Genomic DNA, 23,252 nt, shown 5'->3' with positions numbered 1-23,252 from the left:
CTTGTTCCATCTTACTGAAAACGAGGCTTTTCAGTCATTTTGCCCATGTGGTATGATTTGCATATCTCAAGTGATTGAAAATCAAGTGAGTCCAAACGATCCATCTACATGGAGTTTCTTCATGCGTATACACCAATAGACATGGTTCGCATGTCTCAAACTTTTCAAAACGAGTGAGTCCAAAGATCCATCAACATGGAGCTTCTTCATGCGTTTTATACCAATATGACTTACATGGCAGTGCCACAAGTAAGTGGTACTATCATTACTATCTTATATCTTTTGGCATGAAAATGTGTATCACTACGATCGAGATTCAATAAACCATTCCTTTAGGTGCAAGACCATTGAAGGTATTATTCAAATAAATAGAGTAACCATTATTCTCCTTAAATGAATAACCGTATTGCGATAGACATAATCCAATCATGTCTATGCTCAACGAAAACACCAAAAGACAATTATTCAGGTTTAATACTAATCTTGATGGTAGAGGGAGCGTGCGATGTTTGATCACATCAAACTTGGAAACACTTCCAACACATATCGTCAGCTCACCTTTAGCTAGTCTCCGTTTATTCCGTAGCCTTTTATTTCAAGTTACTATCACTTAGCAACCGAACCGGTATCTAATACCCTGGTGCTACTAGGGGTACTAGTAAAGTACACATTAACATAATGTATATCCAATATACTTCTATCGACCTTGCCAGCCTTCTCATCTACCAAGTATCTAGGGTAATTCTGCTCCAGTGGTTGTTCCCCTTATTACAGAAGCACTTAGTCTCGGGTTTGGGTTCAACCTTGGGTTTCTTCACTAGAGCAGCAGCTGTTTTGCCGTTTCATGAAGCATCCCTTCTTGCCCTTGCCCTTCTTGAAACTAGTGGTTTCACTAACCATCAACAATTGATGCTCCTTCTTGATTTCTACTTTCGCGGTGTCAAACATCGCGAATATCTCCAGGATCATCATATCTATCCCTGATATGTTATAGTTCATCATGAAGCTCTAGCAGCTTGGTGGCAATGACTTTGGAGAAACATCACTATCTCATCTGGAAGATCAACTCCCACTCGATTCAAGTGATTGTTGTACTCAGACAATCTGAGTACAAGCTCAATGATTGAGCTTTTCTCCCTTAGTTTGCAGGCTAAGAGACTCGTCGGAGGTCTTAAACCTCTTGACGTGGGCACGAGCCTGAAATCCCAATTTCAGCCCTCGAAACATCTCATATGTTTCGCGACGTTCCAAAATCGTCTTCGGTGCCTCAACTCTAAACCGTTTATCATTACTGAACTATCACGTAGTTATCAAAACGTGTATGTCCGATGTTCGCAACATCCACAAACGACGTTTGGGGTTCATCACACTGAGCGGTGCATTAAGGACATAAGCTTTCTACTGTCCGCATAATCTCTACTGTCAACTTTCAACTATATTTTCTCTAGGAACATATCTAAACAGTGGAAGTAAAGCGCGAGCTTACGACATAATTTGCAAAGATCTTTTGACTATGTTCAGGATAATTAAGTTCATCTTATGAACTCCCACTCAAATAGACATCCCTCTAGTCATCTAAGTGATTACATGATCCGAGTCAACTAGGCCGTGTCCGATCATCACGTGAGACGGACTAGTCATCATCGGTGAACATCTTCATGTTGGTCGTATCTACTATACGACTCATGCTTGACCTTTCGGTCTCTTGTGTTCCAAGGCCATGTCTGTACATGCTAGGCTCGTCAAGTTAACCTAAGTGTTTCGCGTGTGTAAATCTGGCTTACACTCGTTGTATGTGAACGGAAGAATCTATCACACCCGATCATCACGTGGTGCTTCGAAACGACGAACTTTCGCAACGGTGCACAGTTAGGGGGAACACTTTCTTGAAATTTTAATGAGGGATCATCTTATTTACTACCGTCGTTCTAAGCAAATAAGATGCATAAACATGATAAACATCACATGCAATCAAATAGTGACATGATATGGCCAATATCATATTGCTCCTTTTCATCTCCATCTTCGGGGCTCCATGATCATCATCGTCACCGGCATGACACCATGATCTCCATCATCGTGTCTCCATGAAGTTGTCTCGCCAACTTATTACTTCTACTACTATGGCTACCGGTTAGCAATAAAGTAAAGTAATTACATGGCGTTGTTCAATGACACGCAGGTCATACAATAAATAAAGACAACTCCTATGGCTCCTGCCGGTTGTCATACTCATCGACATGCAAGTCGTGATTCCTATTACAAGAACATGATCAATCTCATACATCACATATCATTCATCACATTCTTCTTGGCCATATCACATCACATAGCATACCCTGCAAAAACAAGTTAGACGTCCTCTAATTGTTGTTTGCATGTTTTACGTGGCTGCTATGGGTTTCTAGCAAGAACGTTTCTTACCTACGCAAAAACCACAACGTGATATGTCAATTGCTATTTACCCTTCATAAGGACCCTTTTCATCGAATCCGTTCCGACTAAAGTGGGAGAGACTGGCACCCGCTAGCCACCTTATGCACCAAGTGCATGTCAGTCGGTGGAACCTGTCTCACGTAAGTGTACGTGTAAGGTCGGTCCGGGCCGCTTCATCCCACAATACCGTCGAAACAAGATTGGACTAGTAACGGTAAGCATATTGAACAAAATCAACACCCACAACTACTTTGTGTTCTACTCGTGCAAAGAATCTACGCAATAGACCTAGCTCATGATGCCACTGTTGGGGAACGTAGCAGAAATTCAAAATTTTCCTACGTGTCACCAAGATCTATCTAAGGAGAAACCAGCAACGAGGGGAAGGAGAGTGCATCTACATACCCTTGTAGATCGCTAAGCGGAAGCGTTCAAGAGAACGGGGTTGAAGGAGTCGTACTCGTCGTGATCCAAATCACCGGAGATCCTAGTGCCGAACGGACGGCACCTCCGCGTTCAACACACGTACAGCCCGGTGACGTCTCCCATGCCTTGATCCAGCAAGGAGAGAGGGAGAGGTTGAGGAAGACTCCATCCAGCAGCAGCACAACGGCATGGTGGTGATGGAGGAGCGTGGCAATCCTGCAGGGCTTCGCCAAGCACCGCAGGAGAGGAGGAGTACTTGGGAGAGGGGGAGGGCTGCGCCAGAACTTGTGGTGCGGCTGCCCTCCCACCCCCACATATATATAGGGGCAAGGGAGAGGGGGCCGGCCCCCTCAGATCCAATCTGAGGAGGGGGCGGCGGCCAAGGGGGGGAGGAGTGCCTCCCAAGTCAAGTGGAGGCCCTCCCCCTTAGGGTTTTCCCCTTCCCATGCGCATGGGCCTTGGGGGGGGCTGGTGCCCCTGGCCCATTAAGGCTAGGGCGCCCCCCTACAGCCCATGCTACTGTATTGGATGTGGTGGAACAATTTCCGGACCTCCGAACTCCTCCGTAATCCTCCAGAACCTTCTGGAAGCTTCCCGGTACAATACCGAAAAAACCCAAACTTTTTCCGGAACCCGAACAACAACTTTCCATATATAAATCTTTACCTCCGAACCATTCCGGAACTCCTCGTGACGTCCGGGATCTCATCCGGGACTCCGAACAACATTTGGTAACCACATACAAACTTCCTTTATAACCCTAGCGTCATCGAACCTTAAGTGTGAGACCCTACGGGTTCGGGAGACATGTAGACATGACCGAGACATTCTCCGGTCAATAACCAACAGCGGGATCTGGATACCCATGTTGGCTCCCACATGTTCCACGATGATCTCATCGGATGAACCACGATGTCAAGGACTCAATCGATCCCGTATACAATTCCCTTTGTCTAGCGGTATTGTACTTGCCCGAGATTCGATCGTCGGTATCCTGATACCTTGTTCAATCTCGTTACCGGCAAGTCTCTTTACTCGTTCCGTAACACATCATCCCGTGATCAACCCCTTGGTCACATTGTGCACATTATGATGATGTCCTACCGAGTGGGCCCAGAGATACCTCTCCATTTACATGGAGTGACAAATCCCAGTCTCGATTCGTGCCAACCCAACAGACACTTTTGGAGATACCTGTAGTGTACCTTTATAGCCACCCAGTTACGTTGTGACATTTGGTACACCCAAAGCATTCCTACGGTATCCGGGAGTTGCACAATCTCATGGTCTAAGGAAATGATACTTGACATTAAAAAAGCTTTAGCATACGAACTACGATCTTTGTGCTAGGCTTAGGATTGGGTCTTGTCCATCACATCATTCTCCTAATGATGTGATCCCGTTATCAACGACATCCAATGTCCATGGTCAGGAAACCGTAACCATCTATTGATCAACGAGCTAATCAATTAGAGGCTTACTAGGGACATGGTGTTGTTTATGTATCCACACATGTATCTGAGTTTCCTATCAATACAATTATAGCATGGATAATAAACAATTATCATGAACAAGGAAATATAATAATAACTAATTTATTATTGCCTCTAGGGCATATTTCCAACAGTACATGATGGTAGTATTTTGTGTAATGAAAATGAAGCATGGCCTAACTATATGATTTTGTAGGGATAAGCTTTCTTTGGCTATGCTATTTTGATAGGACATGATTATTTGTTAGTATGCTTCGAAGTATTATTATTTTTATGTTTTATAAGCTTTTATCTTGAGTCATTTGGATCTGAACAATCATGCCAGAATAGAGAAAATTACATTGAGAATTATGCTAGGTAGCATTCCACATCAAAAAAAATCTGTTTTTATCATTTACCTACTCGAGGACGAGCATGAATTAAGCTTGGGGATGCTTGATACGTCTCCAACGTATCTATAATTTTTGATTGTTCCATGCTATTATATTACCCCTTTATGGGCTTTATTTTACACATTTATATCATTTTTGGGACTAACCTACTAACCAAAGGCCCAGCCCGTATTGCTGTTTTTTTGCCTATTTCAGTATTTCGAAGAAAAGGAATATCAAACGGAGTCCAAACGAAATGAAACCTTCGGGAGCGTGATTTTTGGAACGAACGTGATCCAGAGAACTTGGAGTGCAAGTCAAGAAGAAGATGAGGCCTCCAGGAGATAGGAGGGTGCGTCCACCCCTCCTGGGCACGCCCCTGTCTCCTGGGCCCCACAGGCGGCCACCGACGTACTCCTTCCTCCTATATATACCTACGTACCACGAAAACATCCAGAGAGCCAAGGAAAAACAATTTCCACCGCCGTAACCTTTTGTATCCGCGAGATCCCATCTTGGAGCCTTCGCCGGCGCTCCGCCGGAGGGGGAATCAACCACGGAGGGCTTCTACATCAACACCATAGCCCCTCCGATGAGTTGTGAGTAGTTTACCATAGACCTTCGGGTCCATAGTTATTAGCTAGATGGCTTCTTCTCTCTTTTTGGATCTCAATACAATGTTCTCCCCCTCTCTTGTGGAGATCTATTTGATGTAATCTCTTTTTGCGGTGTGTTTGTCGAGATCCAATGAATTGTGGGTTTATGATCAAGTTTATGTATGAGAAATATTTGAATCTTCTCTGAATTCTTTTTGTATGATTGAGTTATCTTTGCAAGTCTCTTCGAATTATCAGTTTGGTTTAGCCTACTAGATTGATCTTTCTTGCCATGGGAGAAGTGCTTAGCTTTGGTTCAATCTTGCAGTGTCCTTTCCCAGTGACAACAGGGGCAGCAAGGCACGTATTGTATTGTTGCCATCGAGGATAAAAAGATGGGGTTTATATCATATTGCTTGAGTTTATCCCTCTACATCATGTCATCTTTCTTAATGCGTTACCCTATCCTTTATGAACTTAATACTCTAGATGCAGGCAAGAGTCGGTCGATGTGTGGAGTAATAGTAGTAGATGCATGCAGGAGTCGGTCTACTTGTTACGGACGTGATGCCTATATACATGATCATGCCTAGATAATCTCATAATTATTCGCTTTTCTATCAATTGCTCGACAGTAATTTGTTCATCCACCGTAATACTTATGCTATCTTGAGAGAAGCCACCAGTGAAATCTATGGCCCCCGGGTCTATCTTTTATCATATAAGCTTTCAATCTACTTTTATTTGCATCTTTACTTTTTGCATCTATATTATAAAATACCAAAAATATATTTATCTTATCATACTATCTCTATCAGATCTCACTTTCGCAAGTGGCCGTGAAGGGATTGACAACCCCTTTATTGCGTTGGTTGCGAGTTCTTTGTTTGTTTGTGTAGGTGCGTGGGACTTTTAAGGAGCCTCCTACTGGATTGATACCTTGGTTCTCATAAACTAAGGGAAATACTTACGCTACTCTGCTGCATCACCCTTTCCTCTTCAAGGAAAACCAACGCAAGCTCAAGATGTAGCACTCCATATCCGGAACAAAGTTGAGCACTTCACATGGACCCTCATCATTGCGTATGGAGCAGCCCAGGATGAGTTCAAGGCCGATTTTCTCCTTGAATTAGTTAATCTGGCGAAGGATAATCCCTACCCCATTCTTATCGGTGGGGATTTTAATTTGCTACGATTTCCAAATGAGAAAAGCCGAGGTAGGTTTGATAATCATTGGCCTTTCCTTTTCAACGCTGTCATAGACAGTTCAGATTTGCGTGATGTTTCCTTGATTGGAAGACAGTTCACTTGGGCGAACAGTCTTTCAGAACCGACATATGAGAAACTAGATCGCGTATTAATGGATACTGACTGGGAATCTAGATTCCCTATGGTTTCTGTACACGTTCTACCTCGCATAGAGGCTATCACAGACCACGCACCCATCCTTTTAACTACTAGATTGCCACGACAGCAACACAGACGCAAGTTCAAGTTCGGACTGGGTTGGTTGCATCGGGATGGATTCCATGACATGGTCAAGAAGGTGTGGGATAAACCGGTTGCTGGGCTTACCCCAATACACAAATAGAACAACAAAATGCATGCATTACGTAAGTTCCTTGGTGGTTGGGCTAGGCACACTACGGGTATCCTTAAAAAGGAGATGCTTCGTCTTTCATCCATCACTAATGAATTAGAAGCTTTGGCAGAAACCTCTATCTGAGCATGAAATCGAGATCAAGAGTCATTCGAATGCACAGATAGCTAGCATGTTGCTTGAGGAGGAACTCAAATGCTACCAACATAGTAACTCTTAGTTTATCCTGAAAAGTGATTCGGATACTAGATATTTCCATGGAGTTGCTAATGGCAGACACCGGAAGAAAAATATTCATTCCGTACAACAGGACGAGGGCATGATTGAGGGGCATGAGCAACTTAAATCTTACATTACTAATTATTATAAAAATTTGTTCAGAGCCCCAGAGGAAGGAAACTTCTCAATGGATGAGTCCCGAATAGATGACATCCCCAGGTCTCTGATGAGGCAAACGGCCTTCTAACAGCTCCATACTCCGAGGAGGAAGTTAGAAAGGCGGTTTTTCTAATGGAGCACAACAAAGCCCCGGGTCCAGATGGTTTTCCCGCCGAGTTCTATCAGAACTTCTGGGATGCCATGAAGCTGGATCTCCTATTTATGTTTAGCGACCTACATGCTGGCCATCTGTAATTGTTTCGCTTAAACTTCGACGAGATTATTTTATTACCTAATGTTAATGAGGCTGAAAAGATACAACAATATAGACCTATTTGCCTCTTTAATGTTAGTTTTAAAATATTCACGAAGGTTGTGACTATTAGGCTAAATTCGGTTGTCGGACATGTAATTCGTCCTTCACAGACTGCTTTTATGCAAGGAAGAAACATCCTAGATGGAGTTGTTATCCTTCATGAAACGGTCCATGAATTACATCGAAAAAAGTTGAATGAGGTGGTACTCAAAATAGACTTTGAAAAATCTTATGCAAAGTCAAATGGCCATTCTTCAACAGATTCTCAGAATGAAAGGATTTTCTGCAGTCCATAGCTTTGTTTCTGGAGATAGTGTTGCCATTAAGGTCAATGATGACGTTTGACACTATTTCCAAACAAAGAAGGAATTGCGACAAGGTGACTCGATATTGCCCATGCTGTTTCTATACTACTATATAGTGTACCAGTTTTGTAATTTTGAATCTCAAGACTGGCAGTGAATGTGAACCATTGATATAGTCCATCGAATGGTTCAAAATGCTGGAATTCGCATCTACAGTACTAGCTACAATGCATCTACAGTAGCAGTGAATATTCCGCTGTTCTCCGAAACCATCTATAGACGATCAATTTAGGGAAAGGTCACCTGCTTGCTACTGTTGTGTATCTGTGTGTGTAGCAGGCCGAGCCGAGCATACGCATGGACAGGTAGTCTGTGAACGCCCGACGACGTGTGTGCTAATCACATTAGCAAGGAACGAGGTGATGTTTAGGGAGAGTTCTTAGAGTTGGCCGTAGTGCAAGGTACTGACAGACTTGGGAAATTACGTGCTTGGCATATGCATATTTAATGGGATGATTAGCGAGTTTTGGATTGAGAAAGAGAAGCGAGAGAATCTCAACCATGGAACACAACTATAAACATTTTTTTTTTGACAATATTGAGGGGGTGGAAATAAGAACAAAACAAAAACTTCTGTTGTACCTCACAAAAAACACTTTTGCTGTATATAAGAAAATTTCATACAGGAAGTCAATTCATGTAGTAATTTATATTTTGTCATATCACAGTTCAAAGATAATGTACAAGAATAAAACAAATATGGAAATTGATCTCTCTAGATTTTTTTATGCGGACCCATGTATGTATCATTTTTAAAATTTTAAATTCAATATTTTTAAATAAAATTTATAGTCAGATAATTTTTCTTCTCACAACGTAATAATTCATATATATCTCAATGGACGACTTATTGAATTCTTTTATTGTTTGCCATATTGAAAAAAAACTAGATAAGTTTGCAACATTGTGATAATCAATAATGAAGTTTTGACATATCATGAAATTTAACAATGGGATAAAACTGATTCTAAGCATGCAAAGCATGCGCTACTTATACTAGTTCAATACAGTGGCGGATATGCTAGCGGTCATGATTGAGTGTGCTAAGGTTGATGGCCAAATTGATGGGGTAGTAAGTCATGTAGTTGATGGCGGTCTCTCTATACTTCAATATGCCGATGATAGATTCTCTTCATGGATCATGACCTCGAGAAAGCGAGAAATCTGAAATTAATTTTATCAGCGTTCGAGCAACTCTCAGGTCTAAAGATCAACTTTCATAAAAGTGAATTGTTTTGTTTTGGCGAGGCTCAAGACGAGGCCCACCTGTACGCTGAACTGTTTGGATGTGGTTGGGCCAGTTTTCGATCACATATTTGGAGATACCAATACATTGTTGGAGACTCAGAAATGCTGAATGGAAACACGTCGAGGATAGGCTGCAAAAAAGACTTAGCAGTTGGAAAGATAAATTGTTGTCTTTGTGTGGAAGATTGGTCCTCATAAACTTAGTACTAAGTAATATGACACTATATGTGATTTCCTTCTTCTAGTTGCCAAAAGGAGTTCTACATAGATAGGATTATTTCCGATCAAGATTCTTTTGGTAAGGAGATAGCGAGCGAAAGAAATATCGGCTGGCTAAATAGAGTGTGGTTTGTCGTCCCAAAGACCAAGGCGGGTTGAGAATTCATGACCTTGAGGTTAAGAATAGGGCCCTCCTCGGCAAATGGTTGTTTAAATTGCTGGCGAAAGATGGTGTATGGGAAACCCAAGTATACTGAAAGCCTGGGGATTCTCATTTTTGGGCGGGTTTAATGATTACGAAGAAATATTTCTTCTCCTATGGATCCTTCTCGATTAAGAACGGCTCGGAAATTAGATTCTGGAAGGACAAGTGGCTAGGAAATGCCACACTACAGGAACAATATCCGGCTCTTTACAACATTGTGGGTCACAAGGGCGATACTATTGCCACTATAATGGAATCATTTCCGCCAAATGTGACGTTCATAAGAGATTTAATTGGACCCAGACTCTAATCGTGGTACATCCTGCTCCAACGGTTGTCCACGGTGCAACTGTCACATGGGTCTGATGTATTTCGATGAAACCTACATGGAAATGGACAATTCTCAGTGGAGTCTATGTATAAAGCATTAATCCAGTCTAATGTGTCAGTTGATAATAGCAAAAAGATTTGGAAGATGAAGATACCTCTTAAGAATAAAATATTTGCATGGTATCTCCGTCGCGGAGTCATTCTTACTATAGATAACCTTATCAAGAGGAATTGGCATGGAAGTTTGTAATGTGTTTTTTGTCATCATGATGAGACAATAAAATATTTATATTCTTTCAATGCAAATTGGCTCGGTCTATATGGTCAGTCATCCAGATAGCTTTTTTATACACGATTGAAGGATACGACGAGGGATACTTTTATCCAAACTGGGTGGCAACATGATCTTAGAATTGGTCCACCTCCACTTTAGGCGTTATATGGACTCTACATGTTTTTTTGTATTCCGCTTTTTTATTTTTTTGTCTGTGCGAGAGGATTTTATTTGGCCGTGTGCATCTTAGTTATGCAGAGACCGAGTGTAATACTTAAACCTTTTAAGTAATAAAGCGCCCCTTTTCATAAAAATTAAAATAGATAGTACAGTATTTGTAGTATTTACCCTCGAAATAGTAAATTGTTTGTAGTATTTCCTTGCCTCTCACGCCCGCACGCTCGCGAATGTCCATTGTTTCCCCGCGCGCGCGCGCCCCCTCGCCGGGACGCCGATCGAGACGCAAATGGTAATTTAAACCCCCGGCCCGGCGCGCGCGCCCCGCTAGTCTACCACCACTATCCAGCCACGCTCGATGCCTCCATGTGATGCGATCCACCGGCTCCCACGCCCGCACACGTTAGCGTACGGTACCGCACGCAATCAGCGAACGATCGGGGAGACGGGTTAAGCTGATTAGACACAAGGGACGCGGTCTAGACGTGCTACGTCCGAAGGAAACGCTCCAAATGGAAGGCCATGGCCGTGCTTGCTCCGGCCAACAGCTATCCCGGTCGAGCTGTAGCACACATCAATCGAATCGATTCGTGCAGCGTATCGTCCCCTTTCCTGCAAAGTGCGAAGCACTAGCTTCCATTCCACACATCCCCATCATAACTCTCACCAAGACACGGACGACTATTCCATCGAAAACTATTCCATGGCTCCCGGTCGATGTGTGGAGTGCTAGCGGCATCGACCATCTTGGCGCGTAGATTGGTTTGACTTCTTCCTATAATATAGCCGCACACCCATTCCACCGAGGGCTAGCACTAGATTAAGATTAGTAGGAGTAGTTCGTGGCCGAGTACTTAAGTAAGGAGTACGTACGTAGGCGCAGCTCTCTGCATTTTCATATCGTCCTTACGTCTGTTGAACGATCATCGGGTGACGAGACGAGACCAACTCCATCGAAACGGGCTCTGCGCTGCGCGTCAGCTCTCGTCGACCGGTAATGCCGCTGCGTGGGCGCGGCCGCAGCCTCCTGCTTCTCGTCGTCGTGCTGTGGTGCTCCGCGCTCCGGTGCGCCGCGCCGGACCTCGCCGCGGACCGCGCGGCGCTGCTCGCGTTCCGGGCCGCGGTCGGCCCGGGGCTCCCGTGGGACGTGTCGGCCGGGGTCTCGCCGTGCGGGTGGCGCGGCGTCGGCTGCGACAACAGCACCGGAGGCGGCCGCGTCGTCGCGCTGCAGCTCCCCGGCGCCGGCCTGATCGGTCAGCTGCCGCTGGGGACCGTGGGCAACCTCACCGCGCTCAGGGCGCTGTCGCTCCGCTCCAACGCGCTCTCTGGCGGGATCCCCACGGACATCGGCAACTGCGGGGAGCTCCGGTACCTCTACCTCCAGGACAACAAGCTCGCCGGAGAGATACCGGAGGGGTTCTTCTCGCTCGGCTTGCTGCAGCGGCTCGTCCTCTCGAATAATCGTTTCTCTGGCCGTGTGTCGCTGGAGTTCAACAAGCTCCGCCGGCTGGCCACTCTGTACTTGGAGAACAACGTCCTTAATGGCACCCTCCCTGCCGACCTTGATCTCCCTAATCTTCAGCTGTTCAACGTGTCCGACAACCAGCTCAACGGCCCTGTGCCAGCGTCGCTCGCCGGAAGACCGGCCAACGCCTTTAGTGGGACAGCGCTATGCGGCGCCCCTCTAAGCCCGTGCGCGAACACTTCGCCGCCGCCACCACCGCCGTCTCCATTGCCATTGCCTCCTCCGGCCTCTCCTGAGGACAGCAAGAGCAGCAAGCTCTCCACTGCCGCGATCGCCGGTATTGCTGCGGGCGCCGTCGCGGCGCTCTTGGTGGTGCTCGCCGTGATCTTCTTCCTGCTCTGTTGCCGTCGTCGCAAGACAAATAAGGCCGACACTTCCACCGAGACGGCGGCCTACGGCGACGAGGACGCGTCACCGGAGACGGTGTCCGTGGCGAGGGCGGAGAAGAGCGGCGTGAAGCCGTCGCGCTCCTCGAAGCCGACGGCCAGCGACGCCAAGAAGCTGGTGTTCGTGGGAGGTGAGCCGGAGGTGGCCTACGAACTGGAATCGCTGCTGCACGCGTCGGCCGAGGTGCTCGGGAAGGGCTGGCTGGGCACGACGTACCGCGCCACGCTCGAGGGCGGCGTCGCCGTGGTGACCGTCAAGAGGCTGAGGGAGGTGCCCATCCCGGAGAAGGAGTTCCGCGGTACGGTGGCCGCGCTCGGCGCGCTCCGCCACGACAACCTGGTGCCGCTCCGCTCGTACTTCTACAGCAAGGAGGAGAAGCTCATCGTCTACGACTTCGTGAGCGCCAAAGGCCTCTCCTCCCTTCTCCACGGCGCGGGCAGCGAGCGCCTCGACTTCACGGCGCGGGCGCGCATTGCGCTGGCGTCGGCGCGCGGCATCGCCTTCATCCACGGCGCCGGCGCCGGCTCGTCCCACGGCAACATCAAGTCGTCCAACATCCTCGTCAATGACGCGCGCGACGGCGCCTACGTGGCCGACTACGGCCTTGTCCAGCTCGTCGGCGCCAGCGTGCCGCTGAAGCGCGTGACGGGGTATCGCGCCCCGGAGGTGACGGACCCGCGTAGGGCGTCGCAGGAGGCCGACGTGTACAGCTTCGGCGTGCTGCTCCTGGAGCTGCTCACCGGGAAGGCCCCCGCGAACTCGGTGCCGGGGAGCGACGGCGCCGCGGACCTGCCGCAGTGGGTGGGCACGGTGGTGCAGGAGGAGTGGACGGGCGAGGTGTTCGACGCCAGCATCGCCAACGAGGCGCTCGTGGAGGAGGAGATGGTGCGGCTGCTGCAGCTGGGCACGGAGTGCACCGAGCGGCGGCCCGACCGGCGGCCCGCGATGGCCGAGGTTGCCGCGAGGATAGAGGACATCGTCGGCAGCGTGCAGCGGAAGACGGACTCGGCCGAGTTCCACAGCGTGTCCGCCGACCATTCGGCGTAGCCGTAGCCTCCGCCGCCGTGGTTCATTTCATTTCCGTAGCTGGTTTTCAGTTTCCCGCTGCAAACTGTGCAAAACTATACTGGCATTCCTCAACATGTTCATAGAATCTGTTTACTTCGTTGTTTTCCTGCGAATTCCTGGATGAATTCAAGTATAATATACAATAATTTGTTCATCGTTTACCGACCCAACTAGTTTCATCACAGTTAAAAATCATCAAGTTTCCCCAAGCACCCAGCCCCCAACAATTTGGATCTGCTAGGTGCCAAATGGAGACTGTTTCAGCTAAGTCGCCCGGATTGAAGCGGTCGGTCAGTCGACAGTCGGCGAGTCCATTTCAGGATGGACGTTTTATTCCAGCAGCGTCAGCGTACGCGTACCAACACGTTGAACGCTTCTACTCTCTGACCTGGTAAAGACTGTCGCTGTTCTGGCCGGCAAACGGGAAAGAGAAGACGGCAATCACAGTCTCGCAAGCGATGAGAGGCTGCTCGTGAGAAAATGTGAGAAATGGCGGCGCTGACAAGACCATCATATTTAGTTGTCTGACGAATGGAGTGAATTCTGAACGCTGAACGATTCTCTCTGACCGATGCTGTCTAGATCACTGTGGCTTCGATGCATATATGCATGAGAAAGTTCAGTTGACCTCCCTGACCCTGGTAGTACCCGGGGGACGGGGCCTTGCACAGCGCCGGGAGCTTTGAACGGTCTGAGCAACGAAAAGTTTCTGTGACCATTACGTCACTGCTACCGCTAATCTAGGCGTTTTGATGCTATCCAACGACCGGCATACAAATTTTGAGGCTCCACAAACTCCATGTCCATGACACCATCTTTCTGATCAAAGATGAGGAAGAAAGTGTGAAAAACCTCAAATTTATACTAGGGGCTTTTGAACAGATGTCTGATTTGAAAATAAACTTTCATAAGAGTGAGCTAATGTTGTTTGGAAAGGCTAAAGAAAAACAATTGCTTTACCAGGAAATACTGACTTGCAAAATGAGATATTTACCCATCAAATATCTAGGTATGCCTGTATCTAAAACTAGGATCAGAAACACACATTGAAGTTGTGTAACAGATAAAATTGAGAAAAGATGTGGGTGTTGGCAAGGGAAACTGCTGGGATCTATTGCTGGCAGGATCACCCTGGTGCAAGCTTGACTGACTAATATTCCTCTGTTTATGATGTCCTTTTATGCTGTCCCAAAAGGAATCATTAAAAAAGCTGATTTTTTCAGGGCAAGATTGATGTGGCAAGAAGATGAGAATATCAGAAAATATCATTTAGTTAATTGGAGGGAGTGTTGCTTACCCAAAAAGGTGGGGGTCTAGGGATTCTCAATTTGGAGGTGATGAACATAGCCTTGCTGGCTAAATGGTTCTGGAAAATGAAAACACAGGAGGGGATGTGGCAAGAGGTTCTAAAAGAAAAATATAGGAAAAATGAATGTCTAGCTCTAATGGAAAAAAACCTGGAGACTCTCAGTTCTGGACTAGTCTATTGAATATTAAGAATATCTTCTACAAATTTGTGGAAAAAGAACCTAGAGAGGGGAAAAACATTAGATTTTGGGAGGATACTTGGGTGGATGACAAGCCCTTAAAAGATGCCTATCCTAGAATATATGACATTTGTTTTGATCACAAAATTACTGTGTATGAGGCCATCCAAAAAGGATGGAAGGGTTTCAAATTTAGAAGGACACTACATGAAGAAACTCTGGAGTTGTGGAATGCTTTAAAAAGTAGATGTGAAAAGATTAAAATGAATGGGGGAAAAGATAAGATCAAATGGACCCTCATTGCTGATAAAAAATTCTCTGTTAAATCTTTATACAAAAAATTGATTACGTCAGGCTTGAAATTTCCACAAAAATACCTTTGGAAAATCAAAGTTCCTGCAAAAATTAAAGTCTTCTTGTGGTTAGTAAATAAGAAGAGTATTTTGACTAGGGATGTCTTACTCAGAAAAGGGTGGAAAGGGGGGAAAGAATGTGTGTTCTGTGGACAAGATGAATCTATTGATCATCTACTGTTCACATGCTCTGCGGCTTCTTTGCTTTGGAGCTTGGTCAGATGTGTTTGTGGTCTGAAGACATCCTTTAAATGTTAAAGAGTGTTTTGGGGGATGGATTAGCAAATTTTACAAAGAAACAAGAAAATGGTGATGATTGGGGTTTCTGCTTTATTCTGGGCAATTTGGAAAAGTAGAAATGCAATTGTTTTTGAGAGAAAAATGATTAATGATCCTTTTCAGATAATAAAACTAATGGTTCGATGGTTGGTTGATTGGTCCATTTTGCAGACAAATGAGCCACCAAGAAAAATGCAGGAACTGGGGGCAAGAGTTCTAGAACGGGCAGCAAATGAGGTGTACACAACTGGACAGGGGTGGCGGATCAATGTGGCAAGACTCCCTGGATGAACGGCTACGACATCTTCATCTTCTGCTGCTGTTCTTAGTCTTTTGGTACCTGTTAGCTGCTAGTTATTATGTCAACAACTCTGCTAGGTGTTTGGTGGACTTTGTTCGTGCTGGGCCTAGCTGATGCTCAGGTTGTTGGTTGGCTGTGGCCTGTGTTGGCCCTTTTGGTCGATTTATTGTCATGTTATCAGTTCGAACCTGTTTTGCGTTGTCTGTCCTTTGAATTCTGTAAGGTTGGTTTTCAGTAATGAAAATCGGAAGGGGCGAGCCCTTCTTTGATAAAAAAACAAACTCCATGTCCGGAAACCTTCTCCGTGGAAATCACAAAACCCAGATTCCGACTATGAAACGAAACCTAGCATCAAAATTAGAGCTCACATGCACCTTTACAACAGTAAAATAAGAAAAAAAAATCAAAAAATATGATTTTTTTAGCGACAAACTTTTTTTTGGAAGGAGGCAAAAGACTTGCCTCATTCATTAATTAAGAGGGAAAGGAGAGTTTGAATTTTGTGTTACAACACACATCGTGCTACAACACCACTACAAAAGGCCTACTCTCATGGCATGATGGATCCCAATTTCTTTGCACCCGCGGTGACCCAAATATGAGCCTCAATCTTGATGTTAGCTAGTAGATTCGTCGGCGGGGCACTTTTGAGTTGGAAGATGCGGGCGTTTCTTTCATTCCAGATTGTCCAAGAGGTGAGCATGGAGAGGGTGGCCATGGTCTTCCTATTTGGTATGGTAGAGTCGGAGAGCCCGATCCACCACTCTTCGGTTGACCGTGCCAGGTGCCAAGCGGAAGTGTTGATGCTTTCGAGCTGGAGCCAATCTTTTATCATTTCCCAAAGTCTAGTAGTGTACCGGCATCTGAAGACGAGGTGATCGATGGATTCTTGCACACGCTTGCAAAGAGGACAAAGCCCGCAATTGGGCCACCCCGGTTGGTCAAATGGTTGGCAGTCCAAATCCTATTTTGCATGGTCAACCATGCGAAAATTTCGACCTTGGGCGGGGCCCAGGCCTTCCACACTGCAAGCTCCATGGGGGAGCGGATGATGCCGAAAAATTGGGCCAAGTAGGCGGATTTGGTAGTGTATATCCCGCTCTCTACGTGTTTCCACACGATGTCGTCTTCGGCGTGTGCCTCAAGATGGAAATCGCGGATGGTGGACCAAAGCTCAATAAATTGTCGAAGATGTTTGAAAGTGAAGTTGGAAGTGACCTTGATCTTGCGAACCCAAGCATCATCCTGGAGGGCTTCCCGAAGTTTCCAAGTCTTCCGAGAGGAAGCGTCGTAGATAAGTGGTGCGATGTCTCTTGGCTTTTGGTCCCGCACCCAAGGGGAGTCCCAGAAGGGCGTGCGTGCACCGTTGCCAACAGTTATGGTCGTTGAAGCATAGAAGAGATTTTTGTCCATCTCTTTGCATGGGTTGCCGGTCCCAATCCATAGCTTGGTGGGCTCCTTTCATTCAAACCAAAGCCAACACAAAGCGACAAACATTGATGTGTGCTTTCACAGGCGTGCAAATTTTCCCATTGGAATGACATCTATGAAGGTTTGAAAGAAAAAACGATGCTCCAAGTTTTTGAAGCATCAACTTTTCTTTTTGCGAAGACCTCCATGAATGTCATTCCGTCACAAAAAATTGGCACGCATATGAGGCATACATGCACGCTTGTTGCCCAGATTTTTATTTTTTAAAGTATCTTTTCTCGGATTTTACTGTAATAAAAGGCACATGTGAGCTTTTCGGGAAATAAAGACGGTTAGGTCATCTCTATTCTCCAACGTCGTCCCTCTAAATTGGACTCCACGGATAGAGGAGTCTGCAATCCAATTCGATTCATCAAACATACGCCCCTCTCCGGCTCTGGCTTCTTTTTTTAAGTCCACAACACTCCAAATAATTCTACATGAGCATAATTCTTCGAGTACAAAAAAAATTCAAATACAAAATGAGTTCAAATTTAAATATTTTAATCCAAACATTAAGCTTTCAAATAAAATAGTCAAACTTGAACTCAACATATGTTCTAGTTGGCCCTTTGACCGCCTACAAATACTCAATATTTCCTTCATTTCAATGAATAAACACACATCCCAAAAATTAACTTTGAGCCTAAATTAGACTAACCAAATGTGGATTATATGTAATAAAAATAATTTCGTTCTATTCAAATTGGAAAGAAGTTTCCGATGGTATAATTTTGAAGTCACAAAATTTACATTATTGATGTAATTTGTGGTCATAGTTGGATTTTGGGAAGTGTGCGCGCCTAATTCATTGGAATGGAGGGAGTAGGATCATTCTTAAGTTGCTTGATGTTAAATCTGCTGATTCATTTGGGCAAACTCCTCAAACATGATAGGATTCTGAGTTAGAAGTTGGATAGGATCACACATGTTCTCAAATTCCAAACCTCCGACAACTCCTTCATCCTCATTCTCTACAATCATGTTGTGCATGATGACACAAACTGTCATTATCTACTACAAGCTCTCTGGATCCCATATTTTTGTAGGTCCATGAACAACTGCAAAGCGGGCTTGGAGCACTCCAAATGCCCTCTCAACACCGTTTCTAGATCCTTCTTGTCTTTGGGAAAAGTGGGCTATTTTCTGACCAACTGGCCCAGAGATGGTCTTGACGATTGGCAAAGACGTCTATGGCTTATATACCATCAACCAGATAGTAGCCCATGTTGTAGTCATACGCATTGACCGTAGTTGCACAGAGGAGTTTGTCTTCAGTCAACCTAGCAAACAATGGAGACCGCTGCAACACATTGATGCCATTGTGATACCAAGGCATTGCCAAAGAAAGCGTGCCAAATTCATAGGTCATGTGATACAACCGCTTCGAGAACAATGGTGGGCTTCTTAACATGGTTCTGATATTGCCCTGTAGAGAATACATGCGGTTCTTCCATCTCCAATGCATGCAATCAAGGGATCCGAGCGTACCTGGCCACCCTCTTGCTTCGGACATTGCCATGAGCCCTTCGGTGTTAGCGACAGTTGGTTCTGTCAAGTATTGTTGTACAAACACCTTGACCACCTCAGTAGACCTCACCATGGCAGTTGCGCATGTGCTTTCAGACATTTGGAGGTAGTTGTGTTATAAGCAATCTTCATCAATGTAGTCATGCACTTTTGGTAGCCAATTTTTCCAACAAAATCCTTCTTCAAGATGAAGTAGTCATCATAGGCCCGAACAACATCTTAGAGGCGATCAAAAACATTTCTCGACATCTAAAAGCGTCGGCAAAAAATGTTAGTGAATAGTGCACCGGGGGCAAAGTAGCCACCACCAACTGCAAATGCCCCGTGCCCTCTTTGGTTCAACACTCAATGTCCCTTAATTGATTCTTTGAAATTCAAGACATGCTCTTTCACAAGCTCTGCGTCTTCTAGGATCTCCTGCATCATCATTGTTTCATTCTCATATTGGTCCTCCACATCCGATGAGGACGACTCCATGAGATGTTGTACAAGTACTCATCGTTCGAATTCATGGTGCTTGCTTCAAAATAAGGAAAAAATGTCCACAATTTGTCTATGACATTTGGGCAAACACTGGATGAGCGTGTTGTCCGCCATGGATGGCAGCCGCAGGGGCAGAGGGTACCTAGGCGGCGGGTGGACGAGGGGGGGGGGGCACATTGACAAAGAGGGCATGCTGCCTGGGTGGAGTGGTGGAGGTCCGATAAGGTTTGGACAGGAGACCGAGTTGGTAGAGCGGCAGTGGCGGCTTGGAAGGGAGTAGATACAGAGCAGTGAGAGAGACGGAGTGAGAAAGATGCACGCTCCAGTGAGGTTTGTGTGGGCCGGAGTTGTAGGAGTCCTACATGGTGGAGGCTAGCACTCTTCGAAACCTACCCTGGCTTTGCAACCGATTTGCGAGAATTTGGATACGCGAAAATTTGTGGGACAACATTGGATGGCAAAAGTTCAGTCGTGACGGTTCGAACGTTTGCGGGCACACTATAGGGCATTGTCGGAGTCCTATGTAGTGGAGGTCCAGACTCTTGGAAACATCCTATGGATTTGCATTCGATTTTGCAAGAATTCCGATATGTGGAAATTTGCAGGACAACGAGGATGGCAAAAAGTCCGGGCGCGATGGTCCAGACATTTGCGGGCGCTATAGGGCACTGCATTGCAGACGCCCTTAGAATAGAACGAGACTCGTATTTCCATGGAGTAAGATTCTTTTAGCTTGTTAATGTATAAGGGCTCCTTTAATTCAAACAAATTCCATAGGATTTTTGGAGAATTAGAACCCTTAAGTTTTTTTTCACATTGGTCGATTCGTAGGATTAGATCCTATAGATTTTTTTCATAAGGAATCATTTGTACTGCATTTCATAAAAAATCTAGCATCCACTCCAACCTTTTTTTTACAATGCCTTTGTTTTTCTATGACATCAAATAGGTTTGCTAATCATATAGGATTCAAGAGGGCATGTCACTTCAACCCTATATCTTTTCATGTTGCTCCATTTTGAAATTTCTGTGAACCACAGAGGCCCTAAGTTGGAAACTGAAAGAGTAAAGAGAATTGCAGAGCTCATATTCCGCGCCTTTACAGTTCCCTCGCCCGTCAGCTTGCTCGACTTGCCCGCCAGCTAGCCCGTTTGGTGTAGTTTTTATCCAGTCGCTCTAATGTTAAAAAAAACCAATACATACAACTCAAAAACCTGGAGTATCCATTTTACATATTTGATTTTTTTTCATAATTTTTAAAACCTTTTGCGGATTTTGGAAAAAAAACATGGATGAAATTTTTTCACAATTTATAGAAAAACAATCATGTACTTCAAGACATGCATGAATTTCTAAAAATATTTGCAGATCTAAACTGTTCAAAATTTTCATGTATTTTAAATATTTCTTGAATTAAAAATGATCATGAATTTTAAAAAAATTATGGATTTTTGAAATGTTTGTAAATTTTAAGATGTTCATGAATTTTGAAACAATCGTGATTTCTTTTCAATTTTAAAAATATGGGAAATTTTCAAAATTCTAAGGAGTTCTAAAAATGTAAATTTTAACAAATATTTTTGTATTTAAAAAACAATGATAAATGAACTAAAAAACCGGTCGAAAACCTGAAGAAACACAAGAAAAGGGAAATATCAAATAAAGGGAAATCTAAAAAGAAAACATGTCGAAAAATTAAACCACAGGATGCCCAAAAACCAACATGGGAAAAGAAAAACCGCTAGAAAGAACCCATCGGCCGAAAGGAAACCGCGCGACTAGCAATTTGTTTTACGGAACGAGAGAGTTTTTTTTTTGACAGAACTACGGAATGAGAGAGTTTTATTGCCCAGTACTGTTCATATGGATACAAGAGGGATTCAGAGGTGCTAATAACCAAATATGTCCACCTCCACGTAGCGAGGATTAGAATTTAGCGAAAGCGTATGCATCCCTATTTAACTCTTTGTGCTCGTGGTCGAAGATGACCAACTGGAATTATTCCGTCCTCATATCAATTTTTTTTTAGAATGGAGCGATAGCTAGTAAGCATGTGGCGGAAGTTCAGATTGTTGATCACATCAAGGCAGTCAAAGGCTATATCATCAACCTCGTAACAGGTAGGTCAGATGCCGAAGACAAAAGCCTCGCATGTTGTCGTAACTTCGATAACCAAGGTTGAGGCAACCCGGTAGCACCCACGCTCATCATGACGGGCGCTGAGGCAAAACACATCTCCCATTTTTTGCTAGTCCCACGTCTACATGGATTTTGAACATACCCAATTCAGGGGGAGTCCAATTTCCTCTTAATGATATGCTTAGCGTTTGTCCTTCAATTCTACCACTCGTAGTTTTATGATTTGCATTAGAAATATCTGCCATGAACCTTGTTTTTTTTTTTGGCGAGGGTGCCATGAACCTTGTTATAAACGCATGGGTTGATAGAGGAGGCTGGAATTCACTTTCATGTATCGCACGTCTCCTCGCCCACCATATGGCCCATAAAATCAAAATATTCTTGCATATTTGTCCCAGTCAACTTCTTGTTTAATTCAAACAACCACAATTTTGTGTTTCATCGTACGAAACTGCCACATAAAGCTTGTGGTCCAAGATGGCCCAGACACAACATGCCATATTGCACTCCATTAGTGAATGCATCTAGGTACCATCTGGCACCCCACAGAAAGAACATGCCGCCATTGTCGCCATGTGCCGATGATGTGGCCAGTCACCATGCAAACATCCGCGTCTTTCAAGGGGACTTAACTCCCCATAGTCTCTTCCAGCCCGAACATTACTCAGTTGTGTTCGATGACTATGGTGTTTTATCAATCATACTTCTCTTCTTTTTGTTTCCATCACCTTCCTATAGGCCGACCAAACGGAAAATATGCCGCTCTATTCGAAGTGCCATGCCCAGAAATCATTTGAGTGCACATGACTGATTGGGATGCACTGAATTGCCTCCACATCCATCAGCAAGGAATGTTCATGCAACTTATCAACATTCCAACTTCAGATGGATGACACAATTAATTCTGATACTAGATCCAGAGGACTCAATGATCACATGCATGCAAGTACAAGAAGATGATAATGAAGGAACCAATTATATTGCATAATGCGGGTAGATGCTCCATTTCCAGTTCGCCTGATTAAACCCTGACGAAGAACATCTCGGCCTTCGTAGATAACCCTATGTACTTGCGAGGGTGAGATTCCAAGCAATCTGTCAATAATGAATCATTAGGGTAATAACTTGCCTTTAAAATGTGTGCACTCGAAGAGTCCAGTTCCTGCAAGAGCCACCATGTGCCTTACTGGCTAGCAAGCAGAGATTAAATATTTCGATGTCCCGAAAGCCTAGACCTCCCATGTATTTTGGCTTGGTCATAGAATCCCACAAGACCCACATAGTTCTCCTTTCCCCTTTCTTGCTGCTCCACAAAAAGTTCGGGATTAGAATTATGGACTAGCCTACGTCTCAGTCGACTAATAAATGCGAGGTTGCACTTTTCACTAAACAGAAGATGCATTTTCTTAAATTGGCTGGCATTATTAAGGGTAAATTACCGCTAGACAATCTCCTTGTCACACCGGTACCAATGCAGAAGCAATATGCCGCTTGGCCTAGGCCGGCTCCTAGTTGGGTGGCGTTATCTGTTGATGGCTTTTATGTGAAATAAACCGAAGTGACGGGTGCATGCATGGTTCTGAGAGACCTAGAAGGAGTGGTCATTTTTTGGCATGTTGTTATTTATTACACTAGAAAGACGCCCTTGAAGCTCAAATTAGTCTATATTGAAAGACATGGCATTGAGCATGCATTGTTCCCTTCATAGATGATACATTGGACCTTTCTTCCCATGGATATCGAATTGTGGATATAAAGAAGCTCCTGGATCTATATGGATTTGTTCCATTGAAAAT

General features: G+C 44.8%; 1 protein-coding gene across 1 annotated transcript; it reads left to right on the top strand.

Annotated features, from left to right (window-relative positions):
* Positions 1 to 11,214: 11,214 nt before the first annotated feature.
* On the top strand, positions 11,215 to 13,562 carry LOC123111915 (probable inactive receptor kinase RLK902). The gene has a single exon (XM_044532795.1). The coding sequence runs from the start codon at positions 11,432 to 11,434 to the stop codon at positions 13,391 to 13,393; it is 1,962 nt and encodes a 653-aa protein (XP_044388730.1). The 5' UTR covers positions 11,215 to 11,431; the 3' UTR covers positions 13,394 to 13,562.
* Positions 13,563 to 23,252: the final 9,690 nt, after the last annotated feature.

Source organism: Triticum aestivum, chromosome 5B (genome assembly GCF_018294505.1).
Source record: "Triticum aestivum cultivar Chinese Spring chromosome 5B, IWGSC CS RefSeq v2.1, whole genome shotgun sequence".
NCBI lineage: Eukaryota > Viridiplantae > Streptophyta > Magnoliopsida > Poales > Poaceae > Triticum > Triticum aestivum.
The sequence above is the reverse complement of the archived record's forward strand: the minus strand, read 5'-3'. Positions and strand labels throughout refer to the sequence as shown.